At 46.8% G+C, this 27539-nt stretch overlaps 1 protein-coding gene across 2 annotated transcripts in view; it reads left to right on the top strand.

Moving 5' to 3' along the window:
• The window catches only part of LOC135510981 (ephrin type-A receptor 3-like), a 209480-nt gene that overhangs the window by 16883 nt on the left and 165058 nt on the right, over nucleotides 1-27539 (top strand). For both annotated transcript variants that reach the window (XM_064932384.1, XM_064932376.1), the window contains exon 2: nucleotides 26272-26336. In XM_064932384.1, coding sequence (XP_064788456.1) covers nucleotides 26272-26336 — 65 coding nt within the window. The remainder of the gene's footprint in view (nucleotides 1-26271; nucleotides 26337-27539) is intronic.

Raw genomic sequence — 27539 nt, 5'->3', positions numbered from 1 at the left:
AAGGAGAGGCCGGCCGACTGAACTGAGCAGAGGCCGGCCGACTGAAAGGAGAGGCCGGCCGACTGAAAGGAGACGGCCGACGGCCGGACTGAAAGGAGAGTCCGGCCGACTGAAAGGAGAGTCCGGCCGACTGAGAGCAGAGGCCGGCCGACTGAAAGGAGAGTCCGGCCGACTGAGAGCAGAGGAGGCCGACTGAAAGGAGAGGCCGGCCGACTGAAAGGAGAGGCCGGCCGACTGAAAGACTGAAAGAGGCCGGCCGACTGAGGAAGGCCGGCCCGACTGAAAGGAGAGGCCGGCCGACTGAAAGGAGAGGCCGGCCGACTGAAAGGAGAGGCCGGCCGACTGAGGCGGCCGACTGGAGAGTCCGGCCGACTGAAAAGAGAGGCCGGCCGACTGAAGCAGAGGCCGGGCCGACTGAAAGGAGAGGCCGGCCGACTGAAAGGAGAGTCCGGCCGACTGAAGCCGGCCGACTGAAAGGAGGCCGGCCGACTGAAAGGAGAGTCCGGCCGACTGAAAGGAGAGTCCGGCCGACTGAAAGGAGAGTCCGGCCGACTGAAAGGAGAGGCCGGCCGACTGAAAGGAGAGTCCGGCCGACTGAAAGGAGAGTCGACTGAAAGGAGAGGCCGACTGAGAGCGAGAGGCCGGCCGACTGAAAGGAGAGGCCGGCCGACTGAAAGTCCGGCCGACTGAAAGAGGCCCGGCCGACTGAAAGGAGAGGCCGGCCGACTGAAAGGAGAGGCCGGCCGACTGAAAGGAGAGTCCGGCCGACTGAGAGCAGAGGCCGGCCGACTGAAAGGAGAGGCCGGCCGACTGAAAGCAGAGGCCGGCCGACTGAAAGGAGAGGCCGGCCGACTGAAAGGAAGGCCGGCCGACTGAAAGCCGGCCGACTGAAAGGAGAGTCCGGCCGACTGAGAGCAGAGGCCGGCCGACTGAAAGAGCCGGCCCGACTGAGGCCGGCCGACTGAAAGCAGAGGCCGGCCGACTGAAAGCAGAGGCCGGCCGACTGAAAGGAGAGACCCGGCCGACTGAAAGGAGAGTCCGGCCGACTGAGAGCAGAGGCCGGCCGACTGAAAGGAGAGGCCGGCCGACTGAAAGCAGAGGCCGGCCGACTGAAAGGAGAGGCCGGCCGACTGAAAGGAGAGGCCGGCCGACTGAAAGCAGAGGCCGGCCGACTGAAAGCAGAGGCCGGCCGACTGAAAGGAGAGGACGGCCGACTGAAAGGAGAGGCCGGCCGACTGAAAGGAGAGGCCGGCCGACTGAAAGGAGAGACCCGGCCGACTGAAAGCAGAGGCCGGCCGACTGAAAGGAGAGGCCGGCCGACTGAAAGGAGAGGCCGGCCGACTGAAAGGAGAGGCCGCCCGACTGAAAGGAGAGGCCGCCCGACTGAAAGGAGAGGCCGGCCGACTGACAGGAGAGGCTGGCCGACTGAAAGGAGAGTCTGCCCGACTGGAATGAGAGGCTGGCAGACTGAAAGGAGAGGCTGGCCGACTGAAAGGAGAGGCTGCCCGACTGAAAGGAGATGCTGGCCTACTGAAAGGAGAGGCTGCCTGACTGAAAGGAGAGGCTGGCCGACTGAAAGGAGAGTCTGCCCGTCTGGAAGGAGAGGCTGGCCGACTGAAAGGAGAGGCTGGCCGACTGAAAGGAGAGGCTGGCCGACTGAAAGGAGAGTCTGCCCGACTGAAAGGAGAGAGGCTGGCCGACTGAAAGGAGAGGCTGGCCGACTGAAAGGAGAGGCTGGCCGACTGAAAGGAGAGGCTGGCCGACTGACAGGAGAGGCTGGCCGACTGAAAGGAGAGTCTGCCCGTCTGGAAGGAGAGGCTGGCCGACTGAAAGGAGAGGCTGGCCGACTGAAAGGAGAGGCTGGCCGACTGAAAGGAGAGTCTGCCCGACTGAAAGGAGAGGCTGGCCGACTGAAAGGAGAGGCTGGCCGACATGAAGGTTAGTAAAAATCTTTCACCTGTGGTACTGTTTACCCGTTTCACAATATTACAAACATATCACACATTTTGCCACATTCTGTAATTTCATGTTGCTTTTTTATTATCATTACAGACTAATTTGCGAGCTCTGTCCATTGAAGAGGAGATGCTGGAGCTGTCCGCTTCCTTCTACCCGGAGTGATTTTGTACATCATGGTGTACTGGAGAGCTAACCCAGGGTCTCCAGAAATCCAAGACAACCTCAATGGTGCACCTGCCTGAATTGCAGGGAGACTCCTGCATCTTGCAACAATTTCACCACTGCAATATTCCATTTATTTTTTACCAAGTATGTTACCATAACAAGATGACAGTTCAATGACTTCCATGACTACAGCATACTTGATTCTTAATTTGGATCTAAATTAAGAAAATATGGTAAAATCTTTAAGTAGTTTTGTGAATTTTTCCTTGGTCTGGGTGAAATCAGTTCAATACTTGTACTACCTTGTATTCTTGTTTATCTACCTAATAAAACTTTATTTGACCTGATCGTCTAATCGGACTGACTTGTTTTGTACTGCATTTACACCAGGGTAGTCCATCCGTCATTCTTGATATCTATCCACCTGTAGGTCTGCTCATTTGAAGTGTAAACCGTCAAGAGTGTAGATATCCAGGAAAATAACAGTTCAGTAAATCCTTCTAAAGCCATTCCAAAAGTACAATGATGACTATATGCTTGATTCAGTGAGGAGAACAAGTATTTGATACACTGCCGATTTTGCAGGTTTTCCTACTTATAAAGCATGTAGAGGTCTGTAATTTTTTAGAGGTCTGTGAGAGACCAAATCTAAAACAGAAATCCAGAAAATCACATTGTATGATTTAAGTAATTCATTTGCATTTTATTGCATGACATAAGAATTTGATCACCAACCAACCAGTAGGAATTAGGGCTTTTTCTTTAAGAAGCCCTCCTGTTCTCCACTCATTACCTGACACCTGTCCACACACTCAATCAAACAGACTCCAACCTCTCCACAATGGCCAAGACCAGAGAGCTGTGTAATCAGGGATAATCAGGGATAATCAGGGACATCAGGGATAAAATTGTAGACCTGCACAAGGCTGGGATGGGCTACAGGACAATAGGCAAGCAGCTTGGTGAGAAGGCAACAACTGTTGGCGCAATTATTAGAAAATGGAAGAAGTTCAAGATGATGGTCAATCACCCTCGGTCTGGGGCTCCATGCAAGATCTCACCTCGTGGGGCATCAATGATCATGAGGTAGGTGAGGGATCAGCCCAGAACTACACGGCAGGACCTGGTAAATGACCTGAAGAGAGCTGGGACCACAGTCTCAAAGTAAACCATTAGTAACACACTATGCCGCCATGGATTAAATCCTGCAGCGCACGCAAGGTCCCCCTGCTCAAGCCAGCGCATGTCCAGGCCCTGCTGAAGTTTGCCAATGACCATCTGGATGATCCAGAGGAGGAATGGGAGAAGGTCATGTGGTCTGATGAGACAAAAATAGAGCTTTTTGTTCTAAACTCTACTCGCCGTGTTTGGAGGAAGAAGAAGGATGAGTACAACCCCAAGAATACCATCCCAACCTTGAAGCATGGAGGTGGAAACATCATTCTTTGGGGATGCTTTTCTGCAAAGGGGACAGGACGACTGCACCGTATTGAGGGGAGGATGGATGGGGCCATGTATCGCGAGATCTTGGCAAACAACCTCCTTCCCACAGTAAGAGCATTGAAGATGGGTCGTGGCTGGGTCTTCCAGCATGACAACGACCCGAAACACACAGCCAGGGCAACTAAGGAGGGGCTCCGTAAGAAGCATCTCAAGGTCCTGCAGTGGCCTAGCCAGTCTCCAGACCTGAACCCAATAGAAAATCTTTGGAGGGAGCTGAAAGCCCAGCGACAGCCCCAAAACCTGAAGGATCTGGAGAAGGTCTGTATGGAGGAGTGGGCCAAATCCCTGCTGCAGTGTGTGCAAACCTGGTCAAGAACTACAGGAAACATGATCTCTGTAATTGCAAACAAAGGTTTCTGTACCAAATATTAAGTTCTGCTTTTCTGATGTATCAAATACTTATGTGATGCAATAAAATGCAAATTAATTACTTAAAAATCATACAATGTGATTTTCTGGATTTTTGTTTCAGATTCCGTCTCTCACAGTTGAAGTGTACCTATGATAAAAATTACAGACATCTAAATGCTTTGTAATTTTATTTTACTAGGCAAGTCAGTTAAGAACAAATTCTTATTTTCAATGACGGCCTAGGAACAGTGGGTTAACTCTTGGAACTCCCCATCCCGGATCCGGGATCGTGACTAAAGCCTCAGGCTCATTAGCATAACACAACGTTAACGATTTCGGAAAATCGCAAATAAAATGAAAATAATGCGTCTGCTCTCAAGCTTAGCCTTTTCTTAACAACACTGTCATCTCAGATTTTCAAAATATGCTTTTGAACCATAGAAATTGACTAATTTGTGTAAGAGTATGCAAAGCTAGCATAGCATTTTGAGTAGCATTTAGCACGCAACATTTTCACAAAAAACAGATAACCAAATAAATAAAATCATTTACCTTTGAAGAGCTTCTGATGTTTTCAATGAGGAGACTCTCAGTTACATACCAAATGCGCAGTTTTTCCTGAAAGCGTCTGTGTGTAGGATAAATCGTTCCGTTTTCTACATTGCATCTGGCTACCGAAACGAACCGAAAATTCAGTCACCTACAACGTCAAACTTTTTCCGAATTAACTACATAATATCGACCGAAACATGGCAAACGTTGTTTGGAATCAATCCTCAAGGTGTTTTTTCACATATCTCTTCATTGATATATCGTTCGTGGAAGCTTGCTTTCCTCTCTGAATCCCATGGAAAAATACTGGCAGCTGACCTTTGCGCACCAATTTCGGCGCAGGACACCGGGCGGACACCTGGTAAATGTGGTCTCTTATGGTCAATCTTCCAATGATCTGCCTACAAATACGTCACAATGCTGCAGACACCTTGGGGAAACGACAGAAAGGGTTGACTCACTCCTCTCGCATTCACAGCCATATAAGGAGACAATGGAAAACAGAGCCTCAAAAATCCTGCTCATTTCCTGGATGCCGTCTCATCTTGGTTTTGCCTGAAGCTCACGTTCTAGGGCACGCACAGAAAATATCTTGGTAGTTCTGGACATGTCAGAGTGTTTTCTTTCGAAAGCTATCAATTATATGCATAGACGAGCATCTTTTTGTGACAAAATATCTTGTTTAAAACGGGAACGTTTGTCATCCAAAAATGAAATAGCGCCCCATAGCATCAAGAGGTTAACTGCCTGTTCAGGGGCAGAACGACAGATTTGTACCTTGTCAGCTCGGGGGGTTGAACTTGCAACCTTCCGGTTACTAGTCCAATGCTCTAACCACTAGGCTACCCTGCAAAACCACTAGGAAAATCTGCAGTGTATCAAATACTTGTACTCCCCACTGTAAATGCACAAGTACTGTTTCTCACATAAGTTTGTTTCCCACACAAATTTCCCTTATTTATATGTTTGATTGTAGGCCCACCTCTTTCAATAACAATCCTGAGTTGTCTCTAGGTTTTCACACTTTCCAGGAAGCACCAAGTCTGACAACAGGGAAGCTCCAGTCCTTCTCAGCTCAAAGGTGTGCTGTTAACTGTATCCTGTGCTGCGTGGTGACGTCTCCTCGAAGTTGTAGCAGCTCAGTTGTTGGTGGCACTCCACTTGAGATTTTGGTCATCTGATCTCTGGATCATTCTGCTAGGCCCTACTGAGAGCCCAATCTTCTCAACACTGCTCTCTGAAGTTCTGGGATGTAGGTGCATTCCTTTGCAGTTTTCAATGTGTGGACACTTCACTTTTGAGACTTGTTATTGTAGTCTCCTTTAGCTGAAAGACAAAATAATGACAAAATATGATTCTATAAAATTTCATTACTATCAGTGCAGAACTGAAGTGTTGAAATATAACAGCCATAACATATATTATATTGTTATGAGTTCTAAGAAATTTACATTTTTCACAATCGAGAGGACAACGAACAATTACATCTTGTTGCCCGTTCTCCAAGTGTCACGTTCTGACCTTAGTTCTTTTGTTATGTATTTGTTTTAGTACGGTCAGGGCATGAGTCGGGTGGGTTGTCTATGTTCGTTTTTCTATGACTTGGTATTTCTGTGTTTGGCCTGGTATGGTTATTAATCAGAGGCAGCTGTGAATCGTTGTCCCTGACTGAGAACCATACTTAGGCAGCCTGTTTACACCCTTGAGTTGTGGGTGATTATTTTCTGTTGAGTGTTTGTTTTCTGCACCAGATAGAAGTGTTGTGGTTTCGTTCGTTCACTTTGTTGTTTTTGTTCAGTGTTCAATTTCTTTTTTTTAAATATGGACAATTACCACGCTGCGCATTGGTCCTCACCTTCTTCCACCAACAATGGCCGTTTCACCAACGCTGGACAATGGTTACAAAGGTTGTAGGCAAGTGCTGCAAGTAGGGCTCCAGCCTTAGACTGGAGAAGAGAAAGCAAACCGTGTACATAAGTGATTCTGGAAGGACACCAGCTCAGATGTAGACCTAGATCAGGGATGGGCAACTCCTGTCCTCTGGGGCTTAATTGGTGTCACACTTTCCCCCACTAATCACAGTTGATTAAAGTAATTGCATTCTAAAATGAATACCAATCAGGCCCGAGGACTGGAGTAGGCCAACCCTTATATAGATCTGACTCCAATAATCAACTAATCATGATCTTCCGTTTACAATGAGTTTTTCAGCTGTGTTTGCTAGGGATGGGGAAAAAGAGTGACCACTTCAGCCCAGAGGACTGGAATTGACCGTCCCTGACCTAGATAGACAAAGTATCAAACATGCTCCATCAATCCGAATCTGGCATACGATTTTACCATTTGACAACTATGACAGAATTACATTCGATGAACATCAGTCTTATATTTCCAGTGTAAAAACATTCCGTTTAGGATGCACAGAGTCAGTATTTGTTTCCCTCATTGGATAAGGAGGTTATTAGGCAGAATGAATGTTTCCAATCATTCAGTATAATGTCATGTTCATTTTATACACTCAATACATGTGCATCATTGGGCTAGATCTGTCTATATCTCAACCAGACAGCTCAATTGGGGAATAACAGTAATATGTGTGCAGTAGGCTAATATTGAGATAGTATATCATCAATACTCAAAGTCTACCCAAATCTTGGGTAGTGCATTTTCCTGAACAGTTTATCATTTTAAAATGTCTACTTTGTTGTTAGGTAGCTAAAGCGTTGTCTTTGCTTACCGATCGTATTCTGCTCCAATACTCGACAATGGTTCGGTTGGAAACACAGGCTTGCCAGGAGTTGATGTTGATTTATTCCTGTCATGACTGATATTTTCTAGAATTTAGATGTCAAATAATGAAGCTATAACAGTTGACATGAGAAGAGAGGTGATATAATTAGCTAGTTTCAGAATGTTTTGTTTACAACAGCTGACAAAAAATTGGGCAGAACACTAGGCGTGCAGTTGAGAACGTTTCCATGGTAACGTCGCCTCTACAATTCCATGATGAAATTTTGAAACGAAATTGCCACTTGTAGCAAACGAGTTTCATGAAATACATGGCCCAGAAACAGGGTCACATTTTTTAAAACTAAATATCATTAAGCCAGGCTAGCTATGTCAGCAAAATAGTTAGCGAGCTCTCTGCTTGGAAGAATGTTAGCTAAACGTATCGGTCTCATTGCCTAGATTTTGGCTTAGGTTTTGACATGTTGAATCTTGAATACTCCAGCAAACGACATGAGATGTTCTAAAACTAGACCGTTCAGATCAATATACTCTGTGGCACCGCCTCCTCACTGACGGAAAACTTGTCGCACATTGTGCACTATTCAATGAATACCAGTGAATAACGAGATTCTCAGGCAGGCTAGCAGTACACTATTGTTATTGTTGCATCATATTGTATGACGACTAGAGACTAATTGGAGCTTTTGAGCCCCAAACCAATCCAAATGTAGTATTCATCGGTCAGAAAATAGATTCAAACTCAAGTATTCAGACCCTTTACTCAGCACCTGGCAGAGATTGAAGCACCTGGCAGAGATTACATCCTCGCGTCTTCTTGGGTATTACGCTACAAGCTTGGCACACCTATATTTGGGAAGTTTCTCCCATTTTTCTCTGCAGATCCTCTCAAGCTCTGTAAGGTTGGATGGGGAGCGTTGCTGTACAGCCATTTTCAGGTCTCTCCAGAGATGTTCGATCGAGTCCATGTTCTGGCTGGGCCACTCAAGGACATACAGACTTGTCCCGAAGCCACTCCTGCGTTGTCTTGGCTATGTGCCTAGGGTCATTGTCCTGTTGGAAGGTGAACTTTCTCTCCAGTCTGAGGTCCTGAGTTCTCTGGAGCAGGATATCATCAAGGATCTCTCTGTACTTTGCTCCGTTCATCTTTCCCTCAATTCTGACTAGTCTCCCAGTCCCTGTTGCTGAAAAACATCCCCACAGCATGATGCTGCCACAACCATGCTTCACCTTAGGAATCATGCCAGATTTCCTCCAGAAGTGACGCTTGGCATTCAGGTCAAAGAATTCAATCTTGGTTTCATCAGACCCAAGAATCTTGTTTCCCATGGTCGGAGTATCCTTTAGGTGCCTTTTGGCAAACTCCAAGAACGCTGTCATGTGCCTTTTATTGAGGGGTGGCTTCCGTCTGGCCACTCTATCATAAAGGCCTGATTGGTGGAATGCTGCAGAGATGTTTGTCCTTCTGGAAGGTTCTCCCATCTCCACAGAGGAACTCTTAAGATCGGTCAGAGTGACCATCGGGATCTTGGTCACCTCCCTGACCACGGCCCTTCTCCCCCGATTGCTCAGTTTGTCCGGAAGGCCAGCTCTAGGAAGTGACTTGGTGGTTCCAAACTTCTTTCATTTAAGAATGATAGAGGCCACTGTGTACTTGGGGACCTTTAATGCTGCCAAATCAATGCTGCCTTGACACAATCCTGTCACTGCAATTCCTTCGACCTCATGGCCTGGATTTTGCAATGACATGCACTGTCAACCATGGGACATTATAAAGACAGGTGTATGTCTTTCCAAATCATGTCCAATCAGTTGAATTTAACACGGGTGGACTCCAATTAATTTGTAGAAACATCTCAAAGATGATCAATAGAAACAGGATGCACCTGAGCTCAATTTTGAGTCTTATAGAAAAGATTAAATTTGCAACAATTTCTAAAAAGCTGTTTTTGCTTTGTCATTATGGACTATTGTGTGTAGATTGACGATAATTATAGTTTTTTAAATTCATTTTAGAATAAGACTGTAATGTAACAAAACGTGGGAAAAGGGACAGGGTCTGAATAGTTTCCTGAATGCTCTGACAACTGATGCATCCTCTCCTTTAGTGTCGAACTACAAGCATGTGACTGTGTTGACAGTCATTAATATACAAGTCATGTTGCATGCCGAACAACCCTAGGGAATATCAGTAGCTTAGACAAACTGCACACTGTGCCAAGCTTCACGTGCTGACCAACGCCAGATATGTGGCCTGTTCCTTATCTAGCGCATCTAAATTCAAATGATAAAATGGCATGTGCAATATTAGGCTTCATAAGTTGACTGAAAACGTATTTACTTTTCTTATTGTTATCAATGCGCCGTTCAAAATGCTGTTTTACCGTAAGCTACCGGAGACATCTCTCATCTGGCTATACCTGCTGAACGGGACTTACAAAATATTTGATTTAGATTGTTCAGCAATAGTTTTGTTAGTTTTGATTTATACCAACAGTTTATATGGCTATTTTTAGATATCCAGGGTAAAGTTGATCATTTTATAATGAGGAATCACTTTTGCGAGGCGCTCTGCATGGCTAAAGCAGGAGGAGAAAAGAAGCTCACTAAACTTCCAAATGGTAAAAAACATTTAATTTTGAGATGGGGGAGAAATCCAAAATTGTGCTATATATTAAATTGACTATGTTATCGCTAATTTGTAAACTATAAATATTGATACATTACTAGCACAAACACTTAACCTGCAAAAACAATAAGATAATAAGTGGGTGATTGTGATTTCAGAACCAAAGTTGGGGTACAGAAAAATAGGCTACTTTGACTTCCCTAATCTGATAGTCTGATAGTCTTCCTTATGGCTCAGACCACATGCCTACATAGTATACACCATAGATATGTATCACACACACACACACACACTGTAGAGAGGGAGTGAGGGAGAGAGCGGGAGAGAGTGAGGGAGAGAGCGAGAGAGAGAGAGGGAGAGAGAGAGAGAGAGAGAGGGAGGGTGAGAGAGAGTGAGAGAGAGCGAGAGAGAGAGAGAGAGAGAGAGAGAGAGGGAGAGAGAGAGAGGGAGGGAGAGAGAGAGAGATAGGAATGAAAGAAGGAATGAAAGAAGGGCGAAGTGAAACATCAAGGATGGATAAAAGAGAGAGAGCGGGAGAGAGAGAGAGCGAGAGAGAGAGAGCGAGAGAGAGAGAGCGAGAGAGAGAGAGCGAAAGAGAGAGAGCGAGAGAGAGCGAAAGAGAGAGGGAGTGAAAGAGAGAGAGAGAGAGAGAGAGAGAGAGAGAGAGAGCGAGAGAGCGAGAGAGAGTGAGAGAGAGAGGGAGAGAGAGAGAGAGCGAGAGAGGGAGAGAGAGAGAGAGAGAGAGGGAGGGAGAGAGAGAGAGAGAAATAGGCCGGGGGGAAGTAGGGAGGAACCTCATTCCTAATATTTAGGGTGGGTAAGGCATGTGTCTAACAAGCCTTATAGTTGGGTTTAGGGTGGGTAAGACATGTGTCTAACACGCCTTATAGTTGGGTTTAGGGTGGGTAAGACATGTCTAACAAGCCTTATAGTTGGGTTTAGGGTGGGTAAGACATGTCTAACAAGCCTTATAGTTGGGTTTAGGGTGGGTAAGGCATGTGTCTAACAAGCCTTATAGTTGGGTTTAGGGTGGGTAAGACATGTGTCTAACAAGCCTTATAGTTGGGTTTAGGGTGGGTAAGACATGTGTCTAACAAGCCTTATAGTTGGGTTTAGGGTGGGTAAGACATGTGTCTAACAAGCCTTATAGTTGGGTTTAGGGTGGGTAAGACATGTGTCTAACAAGCCTTATAGTTGGGTTTAGGGTGGGTAAGACATGTGTCTAACAAGCCTTATAGTTGGGTTTAGGGTGGGTAAGACATGTGTCTAACAAGCCTTATAGTTGGGTTTAGGGTGGGTAAGACATGTGTCTAACAAGCCTTATAGTTGGGTTTAGGGTGGGTAAGACATGTGTCTAACAAGCCTTATAGTTGGGTTTATGGGTGGGTAAGACATGTGTCTAACAAGCCTTATAGTTGGGTTTAGGGTGGGTAAGACATGTGTCTAACAAGCCTTATAGTTGGGTTTAGGGTGGGTAAGACATGTGTCTAACAAGCCTTATAGTTGGGTTTAGGGTGGGTAAGACATGTGTCTAACAAGCCTTATAGTTGGGTTTAGGGTGGGTAAGACATGTGTCTAACAAGCCTTATAGTTGGGTTTAGGGTGGGTAAGACATGTGTCTAACAAGCCTTATGTCAGGATTTCTGCTGACTATTTGTGGCTCAGTTGGTTAAGTGACTGCTTCTCACTCTGGAGACCCAGGTTTGTAACCGGGTCCTGACAGAAACACAGTGCCAAAAATGAACCCAGAGGCAGCCAGTTCCCAGGACCTTTTTTCCATGCTGTCCCACCACCAGGAGACTGTCCAACGCCACGAAGCCGCCCTGGTTCAGCAAGAGGCCTTAATGGCTAGACATTCTCATCTTCTGTCGGAGATGCTGACTTCCATTAAGCAAATATCTGATCGTCTTACCCCGGCAACAGTTCCCGTCCCAGTACCTCAGATTCACGTACCCATGGCAGTTAACCCCCTGGCTGAACCTCGTCTTCCACCTCCCCAATGGTTCTCAGGTGATCCAAGTGCTTGTAAAGGGTTTCTCACCCAATGTTCTCTCTCCTTTGAGCTACAACCCTCGTCGTTTCCCACCGACCGGTCTAAGATCGCTTATATCATCACCCTGCTGTCGGAAAAAGCCCTGGCCTGGGCTACTGCTGTGTGGGATGCCAATAGTTCCTGCTGTGCCAGCTACTCTGCCTTTACTGAGGAATTCAAACGAATGTTTCAAGGCCCAAGCAGTGGTTCTGACTCAGCCAAACAGCTCCTGACTCTCCACCAAGGTTGGCGCAGCGTGACGGACTATGCCAGCCAGTTCTGCACGGTGGCAGCAGCAAGTGGCTGGAACAACGAGGCGCTCACGGTGTGCTTTCTGAAAGGCCTTTCCGACACTATCCAAGATGAACTGGCCACTCGGGAACCACCGGACAATCTCGAGTCCCTGATCAAGTTGGCCTCACGCATTGACCAGCGTCTGAGAGAGAGAGAACTCAACCGTAGACCTCTAGCCCCTATCAGTCCCAGCTCCGAGTCCCCACCTTTATCCTCGCTGGCTCCATCGGAACCCATGCAGATTGGACGCATCTCCCAGGCTGAGAGAGACCGCCGGATGAGGGAGCGACGCTGTCTATATTGCGGCAAACCGGGCCACGTTCCACGTGTCCCGGGCTCCAGGGAAACGCTCTGTCCCGTACAGACCGGGGGGAACTGTAACGGGAAACATAACCTCCTCCCATCCGTCCAACTCCCGTCTGCTCATTCCAGTCACCCTCTCCTGGGACAACCACAAGCTTCACCTTCAAGCCTTGGTAGACTCTGGAGCCGCAGGTAACTTCATGGATGGTGTCTGGGCGAAGGAGAATGGCGTTCCCTCTGAACCTCTAAGTGAACCCATGAGGGTCACTACATTGGATGGAAGCCCTTTAGGATCTGGACTTGTCACTCATGTCACTACCTCCTTGCGACTTTCAGTTTCACAACACCAGGAATTGATGAACTTTCATTTGATCTCCTGTTCCGAGTTCCCTCTCGTCCTTGGATACCCCTGGCTTCACAGCCATAACCCTCACATCGACTGGTCTGTGGGCACTATCAAGCAGTGGGGTCCTACGTGCCAAGCTACTTGTATTTTCCAGAAATTCCCCGAGTTCTACTCCCGAGTCTTTAGAATCCATCGACCTGACCCGAGTTCCCGAGTGTTACCATGACCTCAAACTGGTGTTTAGCAAACAGAGGGCCACCATGCTACCACCCCATAGACCTTACGATTGCCCCATCGACTTGTTTCCGGGCACTTGCCCCCCCAGGGGTCGGATCTTTTCCCTATCTCCACCCGAACGAGCTGCTATGGATACCTACATCAAGGACGCTCTGGAAGCAGGCCTCATGCGTCCATCCACCTCCCGGCGGGAGCAGGGTTTTTCTTTGTGGCCAAGAAAGACGGTGGATTACGTCCTTGCATCGACTACCGGGGACTCAATGCCATAACCGTCCGTAACCGTTACCCGCTACCCCTTATGGCCACAGCCTTCGAGCTGCTCCAGGAAGCAGTTGTTTTCACTAAGCTTGACCTGCGGAACGCATACCATCTTGTGCGGATCAGACCTGGTGACGAGTGGAAGACCGCTTTCAACACGCCTACTGGTCACTATGAATACTTGGTGATGCCCTTCGGCCTGACCAACGCCCCAGCGGTGTTCCAAGCACTCATAAACGATGTGCTTAGGGATATGCTTAACATATTTGTGTTCGTTTACTTGGATGACATCCTCATCTTTTCGAGCTCCCTTCAAGAACACACTAAGCATGTCAGACAAGTACTCAAACGCCTCCTGGACAGCCATCTGTACGTTAAGCCGGAAAAATGTGAATTCCATTCATCCCGAGTACAATTCCTGGGATTTGTAGTGGAACCCGGTCGAGTCCAAATGGACCCCAGGAAGGTAGGGGTGGTAGCGGATTGGCCCACCCCCAAATCCGTTAAGGAAGTTCACCGTTTCCTGGGCTTCACAAACTTTTACCGCAAGTTCATCAAGAACTTCAGCTTGGTGGCAGCCCCTCTCTCAGCTTTAACCAAGGGTGGCAATGCAAGGTTTTTGTGGGGAAGAGAAGCTGAGACGGCCTTCCAAGGACTCAAGCAGCGCGTTCTCTCTGCTCCCATCTTGAGACTACCGACTACGGATGAACCATTTGTGGTGGAGGTAGACGCATCAGAGGTTGGTGTTGGAGCTGTCCTGTCTCAGAGGGGTGAAGACAAGAAGCTTCATCCGTGCGCTTTCTTCTCACACCGGCTTACCCCGACTGAGAGGAACTACGATGTGGGGGATCGTGAACTCCTAGCGGTTAAGATGGCATTGAAGGAATGGAGACACTGGCTCGAGGGGGCTTCTCACCCGTTTCAAGTGCTTACGGACCACAAAAATCTGGAGTATATCCAGCAGGCGAAGCGGTTGAACTCTAGACAAGCTAGATGTTCTCTTTTCTTCAATCGATTCCAGTTTATCCTCACCTATCGGCCCGGGTCGAAGAATCTCAAACCGGATGCCCTGTCTGGTGGCCTACCATAAGAGAAGACGTTGCCACTTTCGTCAATGCCTGTCCCGTGTGCTGCCAGGGCAAATCTTCTCACCTCCGCCCTCAAGGACTCCTTCACCCTTTACCTGTTCCCCACAGACCCTGGTCCCATATCTCATTGGACTTTATTACTGGACTTCCTCCATCCCATGGCAATACTACTATCCTAGTCATAATCGACAGGTTTTCAAAGGCGGCCAGGTTCGTCCCTCTGACTAAGTTACCTTCTGCCAAGGAAACGGCTGAGTTGGTAATTAATCATGTGTTCCGAGTCTTCGGCATTCCTCAAGATATGGTTTCTGACAGAGGTCCCCAGTTCGCCTCAAGGTTTTGGAAGGCCTTCTGCCAACTCATGGGGGCTTCTGCCAGTCTATCTTCAGGGTACCATCCGGAGTCCAACGGCCAAACAGAGAGGATGAATCAAGAGCTGGAAACCACCCTCCGATGTATGACTCGTGACAACCCGTCCACATGGTCATCCTTTATTGTTTGGGCCGAATACGCGCACAACACCTTGCGCTCCTCCTCCACTGGTATGTCCCCGCACGAGTGTCAGTTTGGCTATGCTCCTCCATTGTTCTCGGACCAGGAGGCAGAAGTCAGAGTGCCTTCAGCCTTGAAGTTCGTCAGACGCTGTCGGCTTATGTGGAGGAAGACCCGTCTTAATCTTATGCGTTCCTCACAGAGGTACCAACAACAAGCCAACAGACGTCGCCGTCCCGGGCCTACCCTGCGCCCCGGCCAGAGAGTCTGGCTCTCCACAAGAGACTTACCTCTACGGGTGGAGTCTCGCAAGCTGTCCCAAAATACATCGGTCCCTTCAAGGTTGCCAGGAGAGTTAACCCAGTTTCTTATCGCCTACACTTACCCAGATCCCTTAAGATTAATCCCACATTTCACATTTCATTGTTAAAACCTGTTGTTTTTTCCCCTTGTCCCGGCAGACAGACCTCCCCCTCCGCCTCGTGTCATTGGAGGCCAGCCGGCTTATACCGTCCATCGGATACTGGATTCCCGCCGGGTGCAGCGGTCCTGGCAGTATCTGGTGGACTGGGAAGGCTACGGTCCCGAGGAGCGCTCCTGGGTTCCTGCCAAAGACATCCTGGACCCTGACCTCATTCGTCAGTTCAGGGCCCTCCACCCTGAGAGAGCTGGTAGGAACGTCAGGAGCCGTTCCTAGGGGGGGGATTCTGTCAGGATTTGGCCAGGGTTGTTCCGGGTTTTGGTCACTAGATGCCCCCATTGTGCTTTTTGACCTTATGTTTTTTCCCTTGTTCCCCATTATTATTTGCACCTGTGCCTCGTTTTTCCCCTGATTGTATTTAAACCCTTAGTTTCCCTCAGTTCTGTGCTCTGTGTTTGTATGTTAGCACCCAGCCCTAGTGTTCTGTGTATTCTTGTCGATTCCGGTGGATGCTCTTGTGGAATTCTGTTTTTGAGTATCTCTTGAGGCTTTTTTGTGCTATTCCTACCACCTTTTGGATTTGCCATTTTTGTATTGAAGGACTTCTCCTTTTTACTTTATTAAATACACCGTCTTAAGTACTGCTGTGTCTGCCTCATCTTCTGTGTTCTGCTGACTATTCGTGGCTCAGTTGGTTAAGTGACTGCTTCTCACTCCGGAGACCCAGGTTCGTAACCGGGTCCTGACACCTTATAGTTGGGTTTAGGGTGGGTAAGACATGTTTCTAACAAGCCTTATAGTTGGGTTTAGGGTGGGTAAGACATGTGTCTAACAAGCCTTATAGATGGGTTTAGGGTGGGTAAGACATGTGTCTAACAAGCCTTATAGTTGGGTTTAGGGTGGGTAAGTGGTACTTTAAGTGGAAGCTCTGGGTTTGTTTTTTGTCTTGTGTAGAAGTATAGTATTTCCTGGTTCAGAATGGAAGAGAGTCAGATTGCGCCAACATATCCCCTTGCCTTCTTTGTGCTCTGAGAATGTTGAACTCACAGCATGGTGACAATAATCAATAAACCAGCATGCTACAATGTAACCTGGCCACTCTCAGTGTGGGTGCACGTGTGTGTGTGTGAGTAGGGAAGTTGACACCAGGGCATCACCAGTGATGTTTAGCTACAGTAGGCTGTTTCAGACATGACAACCTACATGATATTAACCCTGTGATGGTTACTGTAGAGTGAGATGTTTTTTCATAGCCCTAACCCAACATTCTCATCATCGATTCACATCAAATAATGTTGTTCATTTAATCAATTCAGCCTACCTCCGGAAAGTGAATCATTACGAATACAGGAACTTGATGATTTGTTGACATCATGCCATCGTTGGATATCATTTAACGCGAAATTCACATTCATAATGTATTGAACACCAGATGGAAATAACATAGCTGAGAATACATTCCAACTAGGAGACCCGTACAAAGGGGAACAGACGAGAAGGACCCATACAAAGGGGAACAGACGAGAAGGACCCATACAAAGGGGAACAGAGGAGAAGGACCCATACAAAGGGGTAGATTAGAAGATGGATCCTTTGTTGTAAAGTGTTGTCTCTAGGTGCTTGGGTTTGTTTCAAGCTCCTGCTCAATTGATGGTGTGTTTGTGTGTGTGTGTTTATTAGATAAGAGTGAATCTGACCCAGGTCTGAGTGAGTGAATGATTTGTTGTGTGTTTTAACTCCGGGCCAGAGAAGCTCTGTTACACAGACACAGGCTTTACACTGTTCCCAGAGAAAGAGAGTTAGAGGAAGAGAGGGAGAAAGAGAAATAGGGGTGTGGTCATTTCATCCCGCCAACACACTATCATGCTACGGATGTGGATGGACATCGTAGTGAGACCAGGACCCCTGGGACGCTCTCTCTCAGGAGCACACACACACGAATGCACACACACACACACGAATGCACACACACACACACACACACACACACACACACACACACACACACACACACACACACACACACACACACACACACACACACACTAGTGGTCTCAGTTGACAGGATACTCTTCCTGATATATCATTGATGAGAGGATAGATCATTGTTCACAAGTGAAAAGTGCTATTGACAGGAGGTGTGCGGAAAGACAATGTTTGTGTTCCCGTGCACACATGGATTTGTGTGTGTGTGTGTGTGTGTGTGTGTGTGTATGTGTGTGTGTGCGTGTGTGTGTGTGTGTATGTGTGTGTGTGCGTGTGTGTGTGTGTGTGTGTGTGTGTGTGTGGGACAGAGTGACTTCATTGATCATAGGTAAGAGTGTAGTTAGCACTTTTGGGCTATAGAGGTCACTTCATCAACACTGTACATTACATTATGCATGATTCACCATTGCTGTACGCTATGAACAAGACTGTAAGGTGTGGACATCACACCCCTATTCTTCTATTACAATATGTGTCCATGATCTGCACGCTGGAGTCTAATAGTGTTTTATTCTCTAAGCAGTGAGGCTGTATTGAGACTGGGGCAGGGAACTGGAGCTGACCTTTACAACACAGCACGAGTACTCCTCTACTGTTCTCTCTCAATTACTGTCTCACACACACACACACACACACACACACGCACGCACGCACACGCACACACGCACACACACACACACACACACACACACACACACACACACACACACACACACACACACACACACACACACACACACACACACACACACACACACACACACACACACACACAGACAGTAATGTAACATGGCAGTCCCCTGTCACATTGCACTGGGCTGTGGAGGGAGAATGCCTCTCATATTAGCTCGTATACAGTTTTAAAAAATACAAAGAGAGAGGAGAGAGAGAGAGACTTCTGTGTGTATAATGTTTGTTGTTAATTTTTATTGTTTATTTCACTTTCGTATATTATCTACCTCACTTGCTTTGGCAATGTTAACACATGTTTCCCATGCCAATAAAGCCCCTTGAATTGAGAGAGAGAGAGAGAGAGAGAGAGAGAGAGTGAGGAGTGAGACAAAGACAAGGGAGAGAGAAGTGAGAGAGAGAGAGGAGAGAGAGGGAGAGAGAGAGATGAGAGAGAGAAGCAGAGAAAATGTGGGACTGCTCTTACGGTAGATAAATCGCCCACAACACAGCATACACACTCTCCCCACTGCTTTATTCATTTAGTAATGTTCATTGGCGAGGGGAGGGGAGAGATAGAGAGGAGAGAGACAGTGAGATAGAGAAGAGAGAGACAGTGTGGAGTGAGATAGAGAGGAGAGAGACAGAGAGGAGAGAGACAGCAAGGAGTGAGATAGAGAGGAGTGAGACTGTGAGATAGAGAGGAGAGAGAGCGAGGAGTGAGATAGAGATTAGAGAGACAGTTAGGAGTGGGATAGAGTGGACAGAGACAGAGGAGTGATATAGAGAGGAGAGAGACAGCGAGATAGAGAGGAGAGAGACCATTAGGGGTGAGATAGAGAGGAGAGAGACAGTGAGGAGTGGGATAGAGAGACAGAGAGGAGCGAAATAGGAGAGAGACAGCAAGGAGTGAGATAGAGAGGAGAGAGACAGTGATGAGTGAGATAGATAGAGACAGAGGAGTGGGATAGAGAGAGATAGAGAGTAGTCAGATAGATAGAGAGGAGTGAGATAGGTGAGAGACAGTGAGGTGTTGGATGGGAGAGAGACAGGAGGAGTGAGATAGGATAGAGACAGGGAGGTGTGAGATAGAGAGAGATATGGAGGAGTGAGATAGAGAGAGACAGGGAGGAGTGAGATATGATAGAAACAGGGAGGAGTGAGAGAGAGACAGGGAGGAGTGAGATAGGAGAGAGACAGAGAGACATATGGAGGAGTGAGATAGGAGAGAGACAGGGAGGAGTGAGATAGGAGAGAGACAGCGAGGAGTGAGATAAAGAGAGACAGGGATGAGTGAGATAGGAGAGAGACAGTAAGGATTGAGAGAGGAGAGAGGCAGTAAGGAATGAGATTGGAGAGATACAGTGAGTAGTGAGATAGGGGAGAGAAAGTAAGGAGTGAGATTGGAGAGATACAGTGAGGAGTGTGATAGGAGAGAGACAGGAGGAGTGAGAGAGAGATACAGAGATGAGCGACATAGAGAGATACAGAGAGGAGTGAGATTGCGAGAGACCGTGAGGAGTGAGATAGGAGAGAGACAGAGAAGTGAGATAGAAAGAGACAGAGAGGAGTGAGACAGAGAGGAGTGAGATAGAGAGGAGCGAGACAGTTGAGTGAGAGAGAGAGACAAAGGAGTGAGATAGACAGAGAGGAGTGAGATAGAGATAGACAGAGAGGAGTGAGATAGAGAGAGACAGAGAGGAGTGAGATAAAGAGAGACAGTGAGGAGTGAGATAGAGAGAGACAGTTGAGGGATATAGAGAGTGACAGAGAGGAGTGTGATAGGAGAGAGACAGTAAGGAGTGAGATAGGAGAGAGACAGGGAGGAGTGAGGATGAGACATACAGAGGAGTGAGATTGAGATAGACAGAGAGGAGCGAAATAGGAGAGCGACAGCAAGGAGTGAGATAGAGAGGAGAGAGACAGTGAGGCGTGGGATAGAGAGACAGGGAGGAGTGTGATGAAGTGGAGCGAGACTGATGAGTTAGATAGATAGAGACAGAGGAGTGGGATAGAGAGAGACAGAGAGAGACAGGAGGAGTGAGATAGGAGTGAGACAGAGAGAGACAGGGAGGTGTGAGACAGAGAGACAGAGAGGAGTGAGATAGGAGTGAGACAGAGAGTGACAGGGAGGTGTGAGACAGAGAGACAGAGAGGAGTGAGATAGGAGTGAGACAGAGAGAGACAGGGAGGTGTGAGACAGAGAGACAGAGAGGAGTGAGATAGGAGTGAGACAGAGAGTGCCAGGGAGGTGTGAGACAGAGAGACAGAGAGGAGTGAGATAGAGAGATAAAGGGAGGAGTGAGATAGGATAGAGACAGGGAGGAGTGAGAGGGATAGAGATAGGTTATTATTTAAAACACTATATATATTGATAGGGAGGAGTGAGACAGCAGAGAGACAGGGAGGAGTGAGATAGAGAGTAGAGAGACAGCGAGGAGTGAGATGGAGAGGAGAGAGACAGAGAGGAGTGAGATAGAGAGGAGCGAGACAGTTGAGTCAGATAGATAGAAAACAAACACCATTGTAAATACAACCCATATTTATGCTTATTTATTTTATATTGTGTCCTTTTAGAGAGACAGTGAGAAGTGAGATAGAGAGGAGAGAGACAGTGAGGAGTGAGATGGAGAAGAGAGAGACAGAGGAGTGAGATAGATAGAGATAGAGGTGTGAGATAGAGAGAGACAGAGAGTAGTCAGATAGATCGAGACAGTGAGGAGTAAGATAGAGAGAGAGATTGGAATGAGATAGAAAGAGACAGCAAGGAGTGAGATAGAGAGAGACAGTGAGGAGTGTGATAGGAGAGAGACAAGGAGGAGTAAGATAGAGAGTGATAGGGAGGAGTGAGATGGGAGAGAGACAGGGAGGAGTGAGATAGAAGAGAGACAGGGAGGAGTGAAATATGAGAGAGACAGGTAGGAGTGAGATAGGAGAGAGACAGGGAGGAGTGAGATAGGAGAAAGACAGTAAGGAGTGAGATTGGAGAGATACAGTGAGGAGTGAGATACGAGAGAGACAGAGGGCCAGGGAGGAGTGAGATAGGAGTGAGACAGAGAGAGACAGGGAGGTGTGAGACAGAGAGACAGAGAGGAGTGAGATAGGAGTGAGACAGAGAGTGCCAGGGAGGTGTGAGACAGAGAGACAGAGAGGAGTGAGATAGAGAGATAAAGGGAGGAGTGAGATATGATAGAGACAGGGAGGAGTGAGAGGGATAGAGATAGGTTATTATTTAAAACACTATATATATTGATAGGGAGGAGTGAGACAGCAGAGAGACAGGGAGGAGAGGAGGAGATAGAGAGTAGAGAGACAGCGAGGAGTGAGATGGAGAGGAGAGAGACAGAGAGGAGTGAGATAGAGAGGAGCGAGACAGTTGAGTCAGATAGATAGAAAACAAACACCATTGTAAATACAACCCATATTTATGCTTATTTATTTTATATTGTGTCCTTTTAGAGAGACAGTGAGAAGTGAGATAGAGAGGAGAGAGACAGTGAGGAGTGAGATGGAGAAGAGAGAGACAGAGGAGTGAGATAGATAGAGATAGAGGTGTGAGATAGAGAGAGACAGAGAGTAGTCAGATAGATCGAGACAGTGAGGAGTAAGATAGAGAGAGAGATTGGAATGAGATAGAAAGAGACAGCAAGGAGTGAGATAGAGAGAGACAGTGAGGAGTGTGATAGGAGAGAGACAAGGAGGAGTAAGATAGAGAGAGATAGGGAGGAGTGAGATGGGAGAGAGACAGGGAGGAGTGAGATAGAAGAGAGACAGGGAGGAGTGAAATATGAGAGAGACAGGTAGGAGTGAGATAGGAGAAAGACAGTAAGGAGTGAGATTGGAGAGATACAGTGAGGAGTGAGATACGAAAGAGACAGAGGGCCAGGGAGGAGTGAGATAGGAGAGAGCCAGTAAGGAGTAAGATAGGAGAAAGACAGGGAGGAGTGTGATTTGAGAGAGAGAGGAGTGAGATAGGAGAGAGACAGAAAGGAGTGAGATAGGAGAGAGACAGTAAGGAGTGTGATAGGAGAGAGACAGTAAGGAGTGTGATAGGAGAGAGACAGGGAGTAGTGAGATAGGAGAGAGACAGTAAGGAGTGAGATAGAGAGAGAGACAGGGAGGAGTGAGATAGGAGAGAGACAGGGAGGAGTGTGATAGGAGAGAGACATAGAGGAGTGAGATAGTAGTGAGACAGGAGTTAGATAGGAGAGAGACAGAGAGAGACAGGGAGGAGTGAGATAGCAGAGAGACAGGGAGGAGTGAGATAAGAGAGAAACAGGAGGAGTGAGATAGCGAGGAGTGAGACAGAGAAGAGACAGGAGCTTCTGCAGATGGAGGATAATTAAATATTAACGGTTAGCAGTGGTGAGGCTGTGATTAGGGCTGAATGCGCGTCAGGCAGGGACAACACAGTTCACACACCTTGGGAGTAAATGGCTCCATCTGAATACACACTTAGCCTTCTAGCTAGCTCATAGCCTTTCTGTCTTCCTCACGCTTTTTAATTCTGTTTCTCTCCTCTTACCTTCCTCCCTCTCGTCAGCCTGGTCTCTGAATACCTCTTAATCCTGTTGCTGAGGAGTGGTGAGGGTACGGAGATGCGATCCTGGGAGAGTCAGAGGCAACATGTATCATATTTATATAATTTAGCAGACACTCTTATCCAGAGCAACTTACAGTATTGAGTGCATCCATTTTCATACTGGTTCCCCGTGGAGATCAAACCCACACCCCTGGCATTGCAAGCAACATGCTCTACCAACTGAACTACATGGGACCTGTTCTATTTAACATGCTGTATGTAAGCACTATACCGTTGACCTGGCATCATCCCCCAGTTATTTTAGACTTTAGCCGTACCCTTATCCTACTCCTCCTCTGTTCCTCTGGTGATGTGTAGGTTAATCCAGGCCCTGCAGTGCTTAACTCCACTCTCATTCCACAGGTGCTATCATTTGTTGACTTCTGTAACAGTGAAAGCCTTGGTTTCATGCATGTTAACATTAGAAGCCTCCTCCATAAGGTTGTTTTATTCACTGCTTTAGCACACTCTGCCAACCCGGATGTCCTGGCCATGTCTGAATCGTGGCTCAGGAAGACCACCAAAACCCCTGAAATTTCCATCCCTAACTATAACATTTTCCGACAAGATAAAACTGCCAACGGGAGCGTTGTTGCAATCTACTGCAGAGATAGCCTGCAGAGTTCTGTCTTACTATCCAGGTCTGTATCCAAACAATTCGAGCTTCTACTTTTAAAAATCCACCTTTCCAGAAACAAGTCTCTCACCCTTGCCGCTTGCTATAGACCACCATCTGCCCCCAGCTGTGCCCTGGACACCATATGTGAATTGTTTACCCCCCATCTATCTTCAGAGTTCGTGCTGCTAGGTGACGTAAACTGGGACATGCTTAACACCCCAGACATCCTACAATCTTAGCTTGATGCCTTCAATCTCTCACAAATTATCAATGAGCCCACCAGGTACAACCCCAAATCCGTAAACACGGGCACCCTCATAGATATCATCCTAACCAACTTGCCCTCCAAATATACCTCTGCTGTTTTCAACCAAGATCTCAGCGATCACTGCCTCATTGCCTGCATCCGTAATGGGTCTGTGGTCAAACGACCTCCACTCATCACTGTCAAACGCTCACTGAAACACTTCAGTGAGCAGGCCTTCCTAATCGACCTGGCCGGGGTATCCTGGAAGGATATTGATCTCATCCTGTCAGTAGAGGATGCCTGGTCATTCTTTAAAAGTGCCTTCCTCACATCTTAAATAAACACGCCCCATTCAAAAAATGTTGAACCAGGAACAGATATAGCCCTTGGTTCACTCCAGACCTGACTGCCCTTGACCAGCACAAAATCATCCTGTGGAGTTCCGCATTAGCATCGTATAGCCCACGTGATATGCAACTTTTCGGGGAAGTTAGGAACAAATATACACAGGCAGTTAGGAAAGCTAAGGTTAGCTTTTTCAAGCAGAAATTTGCTTGCTGTAGCACAAACTAAAAAGCGTTCTGTGTCACTGTAAAGTGAGGAGAATAAGGGCACCTCCACCCAGCTGCCCACTGCACTGAGGCTAGGAAACACTGTCACCACCGATAAATCCACTATAATTGAGAATTTCAATACGCATTTCTCTACGGCTGGCCATGCTTTCCACCTGGCTACCAACAACAGCCCTGTACTCTCCACAGCAACTCGCTCAAGCCTCCCCATTTCTCCTTCTCCCAAATCCAGATAGCTGATGTTCTTAAAGAACTGCAAAACCTGGACCCCTACAAATCAACTTGGCTAGACAATCTGGACCCTCTCTTTTTAAAATTAACTGTCGAAATGTTTGCAACCCTTATTACTAGCCTGTTCAACCTCTCTTTCATATCATCTGAGATTCCCAAAGATTAGAAAGCTGCCGCGATCATCCCCCTCTTCAAAGGGGGAGACACTCTAGACCCAAATTTGCTACAGACCTATTTCTATCCTACCCTGCCTTTCTAAGGTCTTCGAAAGCCAAGTCAACAAACAGATTGCCAACCATTTCGACTCCCACCATACCTTCTCTGCTATTCAATCTGGTTTTAGAGCTGGTCAAGTGTACACCTCAGCCACGCTCAAGGTCCTAAATGATATCATAACTGCCATCGATAAGAGACTTTACTGTGAAGCCGTTTTCATCGACCTGGCCAAGGCTTTTGACTCTGTCAATCACCACATTCTTATTGGCAGACTCAACAGACTTGGTTTCTGAAATGATTGTCTCGCCTGGTTCACCAACTACTTCTCTGAAAGAGTTCAATGTGTCAAATCTGAGTTTCTGTTGTCCGGACCTCTTGCAGTTTCTATGGGCGTGACACAGGGTTCAATTCTCGGGCTAACTCTCCTCTCTGTATACATCAATGATGTCGCTCTCGCTGCTGGTGATTCGCTGATCCACCTCTATGTAGACAACACCATTCTGTATACTTCTGGCCCTTCTTTGGACACTGTGTTAACTAACCTCCAGACGAGCTTCAATGCCATACAACTCTCCTTCCGTGGCCTCCAACTGCTCTTAAATGCAAGTAAAACTAAATGCATTCTCTTCAACCGATCACTGCCCGCACCTGCCCGCCCGTCCAGCATCACTACTCTGGACGGTTCTGACTTAGGTATTTGTAGTTGCTCACATATTCTATGTGTTTAGCTAGACTGTAAACTCTCCTTCCAGACTCACATTAAGCATCTCCAATCCAAAATTAAATCTAGAATCGGCTTCCTATTTCGAAACAAAGCATCCTTCACTCATGCTGCCAAACATACCCTCGTAAAATTGACCATCCTAACGATCCTCAACTTCAGCAATGTCATCTATAAAATAGCCTCCAACACTCTACTCAACAAACTGGATGCAGTCTATCACAGTGCCATCTGTTTTTTCAACAAAGCCCCATATATCACCCACCACTGCAACCTGTATGCTCTCGTTTCCTGGCCATCGCTTCATACTCATCGCCAAACCCACTGGTTCCAGGTCATCTACAAGTCTCTGCTAGGTGAAGCCCCACCTTCTCAGCTCACTGGTCATCATAGCAGCACCCACCCGTAGCACCCGCTCCAGCAGGTGTATCTCACTGGTCACCCCCAAAGCCAATTCCTCTTTTGGCCGCCTTTCCTTCCAGTTCTCTGCTGCCAATGATTGGAACGAACTGCAAAAATCACTGAAGCTGGAGACCCATATCTCCCTCACTAGCTTTAAGCACCAGCTGTCAGAGCAGCTCACAGATCACTGCACCTGTACATCTGTACATCTGTAAATAGCCCATCCAACTACCTCATCCCCATCCTGTATTTATTTATTTATCTTGCTCCTTTGCACCCCAGTATCTTCATCTTCTGCACATCTACCAATCCAGTGTTTAATTGCTATATTGTAATTACTTCGCCACCATGACCTATTTATTGCCTTACCTCCCTTATCTTACCTCATTTGCACTCACGGTGTATAGATTTTTATTTCTTTTCTAACGTATTATTGACTATATGTTTATTCCATGTGTAACTCTGTGTTGTTGTATGTGTCGAACTGCTGTCCTTTATCTTGGCCAGGTCGCAGTACAAACTAGAAAACCTAGAAAACCTTTGACAGACAGTACAGCTGTTCCAATAACCAATTTAACCACCTTAACCACCTGTAGTTCTATTTGTTGTGTTAACCTGTCTGTTCTCGCTGTCTCTATCTGTCTGCAGTGACGTTGTTGGACTCCATGTCTGCTCTGGGAGACCTGGGCTGGGAGGCATACCCTGCAGAGGGGGTGAGTAACACTGTGACATCACTTCCTGTCTCAGGCAGCCATATGGGATCCCTTCAACCCCGATCCACACACACATGCACACACACGCACGCACACACGCACGCACGCACACACACACACACACACACACACACACACAGAGACAGAGAGACAGAGAGACAGAGAGAGAATGGAAGAGAGAGAAATAAAAAGAAAGAGAGATGTATGACCAAATATATGACCATATTAGAGACTCATATTTCCCTCAAATTACACAGACCCACAAAGAATTCGAAAACAAATCCAAGTTTTATAAACTTACATATCTATTGGGCGAAATACCAGAGTTTGCCATCACAGCAGCAATATTTGTGACCTGTAGCCACAAGAAAAGGGCAACCAGTGAAGAACCAACATCGTTGTAAATACAACCCATATTTATGCTTATTTATTTTGCCTTTTGTACTTTAACTATTTTTACGTCATTACAAAACTCTATATAACCGTAATATGACATTTGAAATGTCTCTATTCCTTTGGAACTTTTGTGAGTGTAATGTTTACCGTTCATTTTATATTGTTTATTTTCCATTTCACTTGCTTTAGCAATGTAAACATGTGTTTCCCATGCCAATGAAGCCCTTTGAATTTTGAGAGAGAGAGAGAGAGAGAGAGAGAGAGAGTTGACTTCTGTGATTTTGGGAGGGGGTGCATATTGTTCTGTAACACTGCTGTTGGGTTGTGTAACAGGCTGTGATTTGGGGAGGGGGTGCATATTGTTCTGTAACACTGATGTTGGGTTGTGTAACAGGCTGTGATTTTGGGGAGGGGTGCATATTGTTCTGTAACACTGATGTTGGGTTGTGTAACAGGCAGTGATTTGGGGAGGGGGTGCATGTTGTTATGTAACATTTGAATGAATGAATGAATGAATGAATGAAAAGGCATTCGGCAAGAAATGACATAGGGATGTAACTGTAGAAACCAGCTGAAGAGAAAGAGAGAGCTGAAATCCGGAGTGTTTCCTTTCTTTAACTTCTTATGGCTGGGGGCAGTATTGAGTAGCTTGGATGAATAAGGTGCCCTGAGTGCTTTGGCTGTAAAGCATCATTTCAAAATCTGAGATGACAGGGTGATTAACAAAAGGCTAAGCTGTGTTTCACTATATTTCACTTGTGATTTCATGAATATGAATATTTTCTAGTAATATTTTTTGACCGTTGT

Source organism: Oncorhynchus masou, chromosome 3, assembly GCF_036934945.1.
Source record: "Oncorhynchus masou masou isolate Uvic2021 chromosome 3, UVic_Omas_1.1, whole genome shotgun sequence".
In the NCBI taxonomy this organism is placed as follows: domain Eukaryota; kingdom Metazoa; phylum Chordata; class Actinopteri; order Salmoniformes; family Salmonidae; genus Oncorhynchus; species Oncorhynchus masou.
Note: the sequence above shows the minus strand (reverse complement) of the source record. Positions and strands in the feature narration are given on the sequence as shown.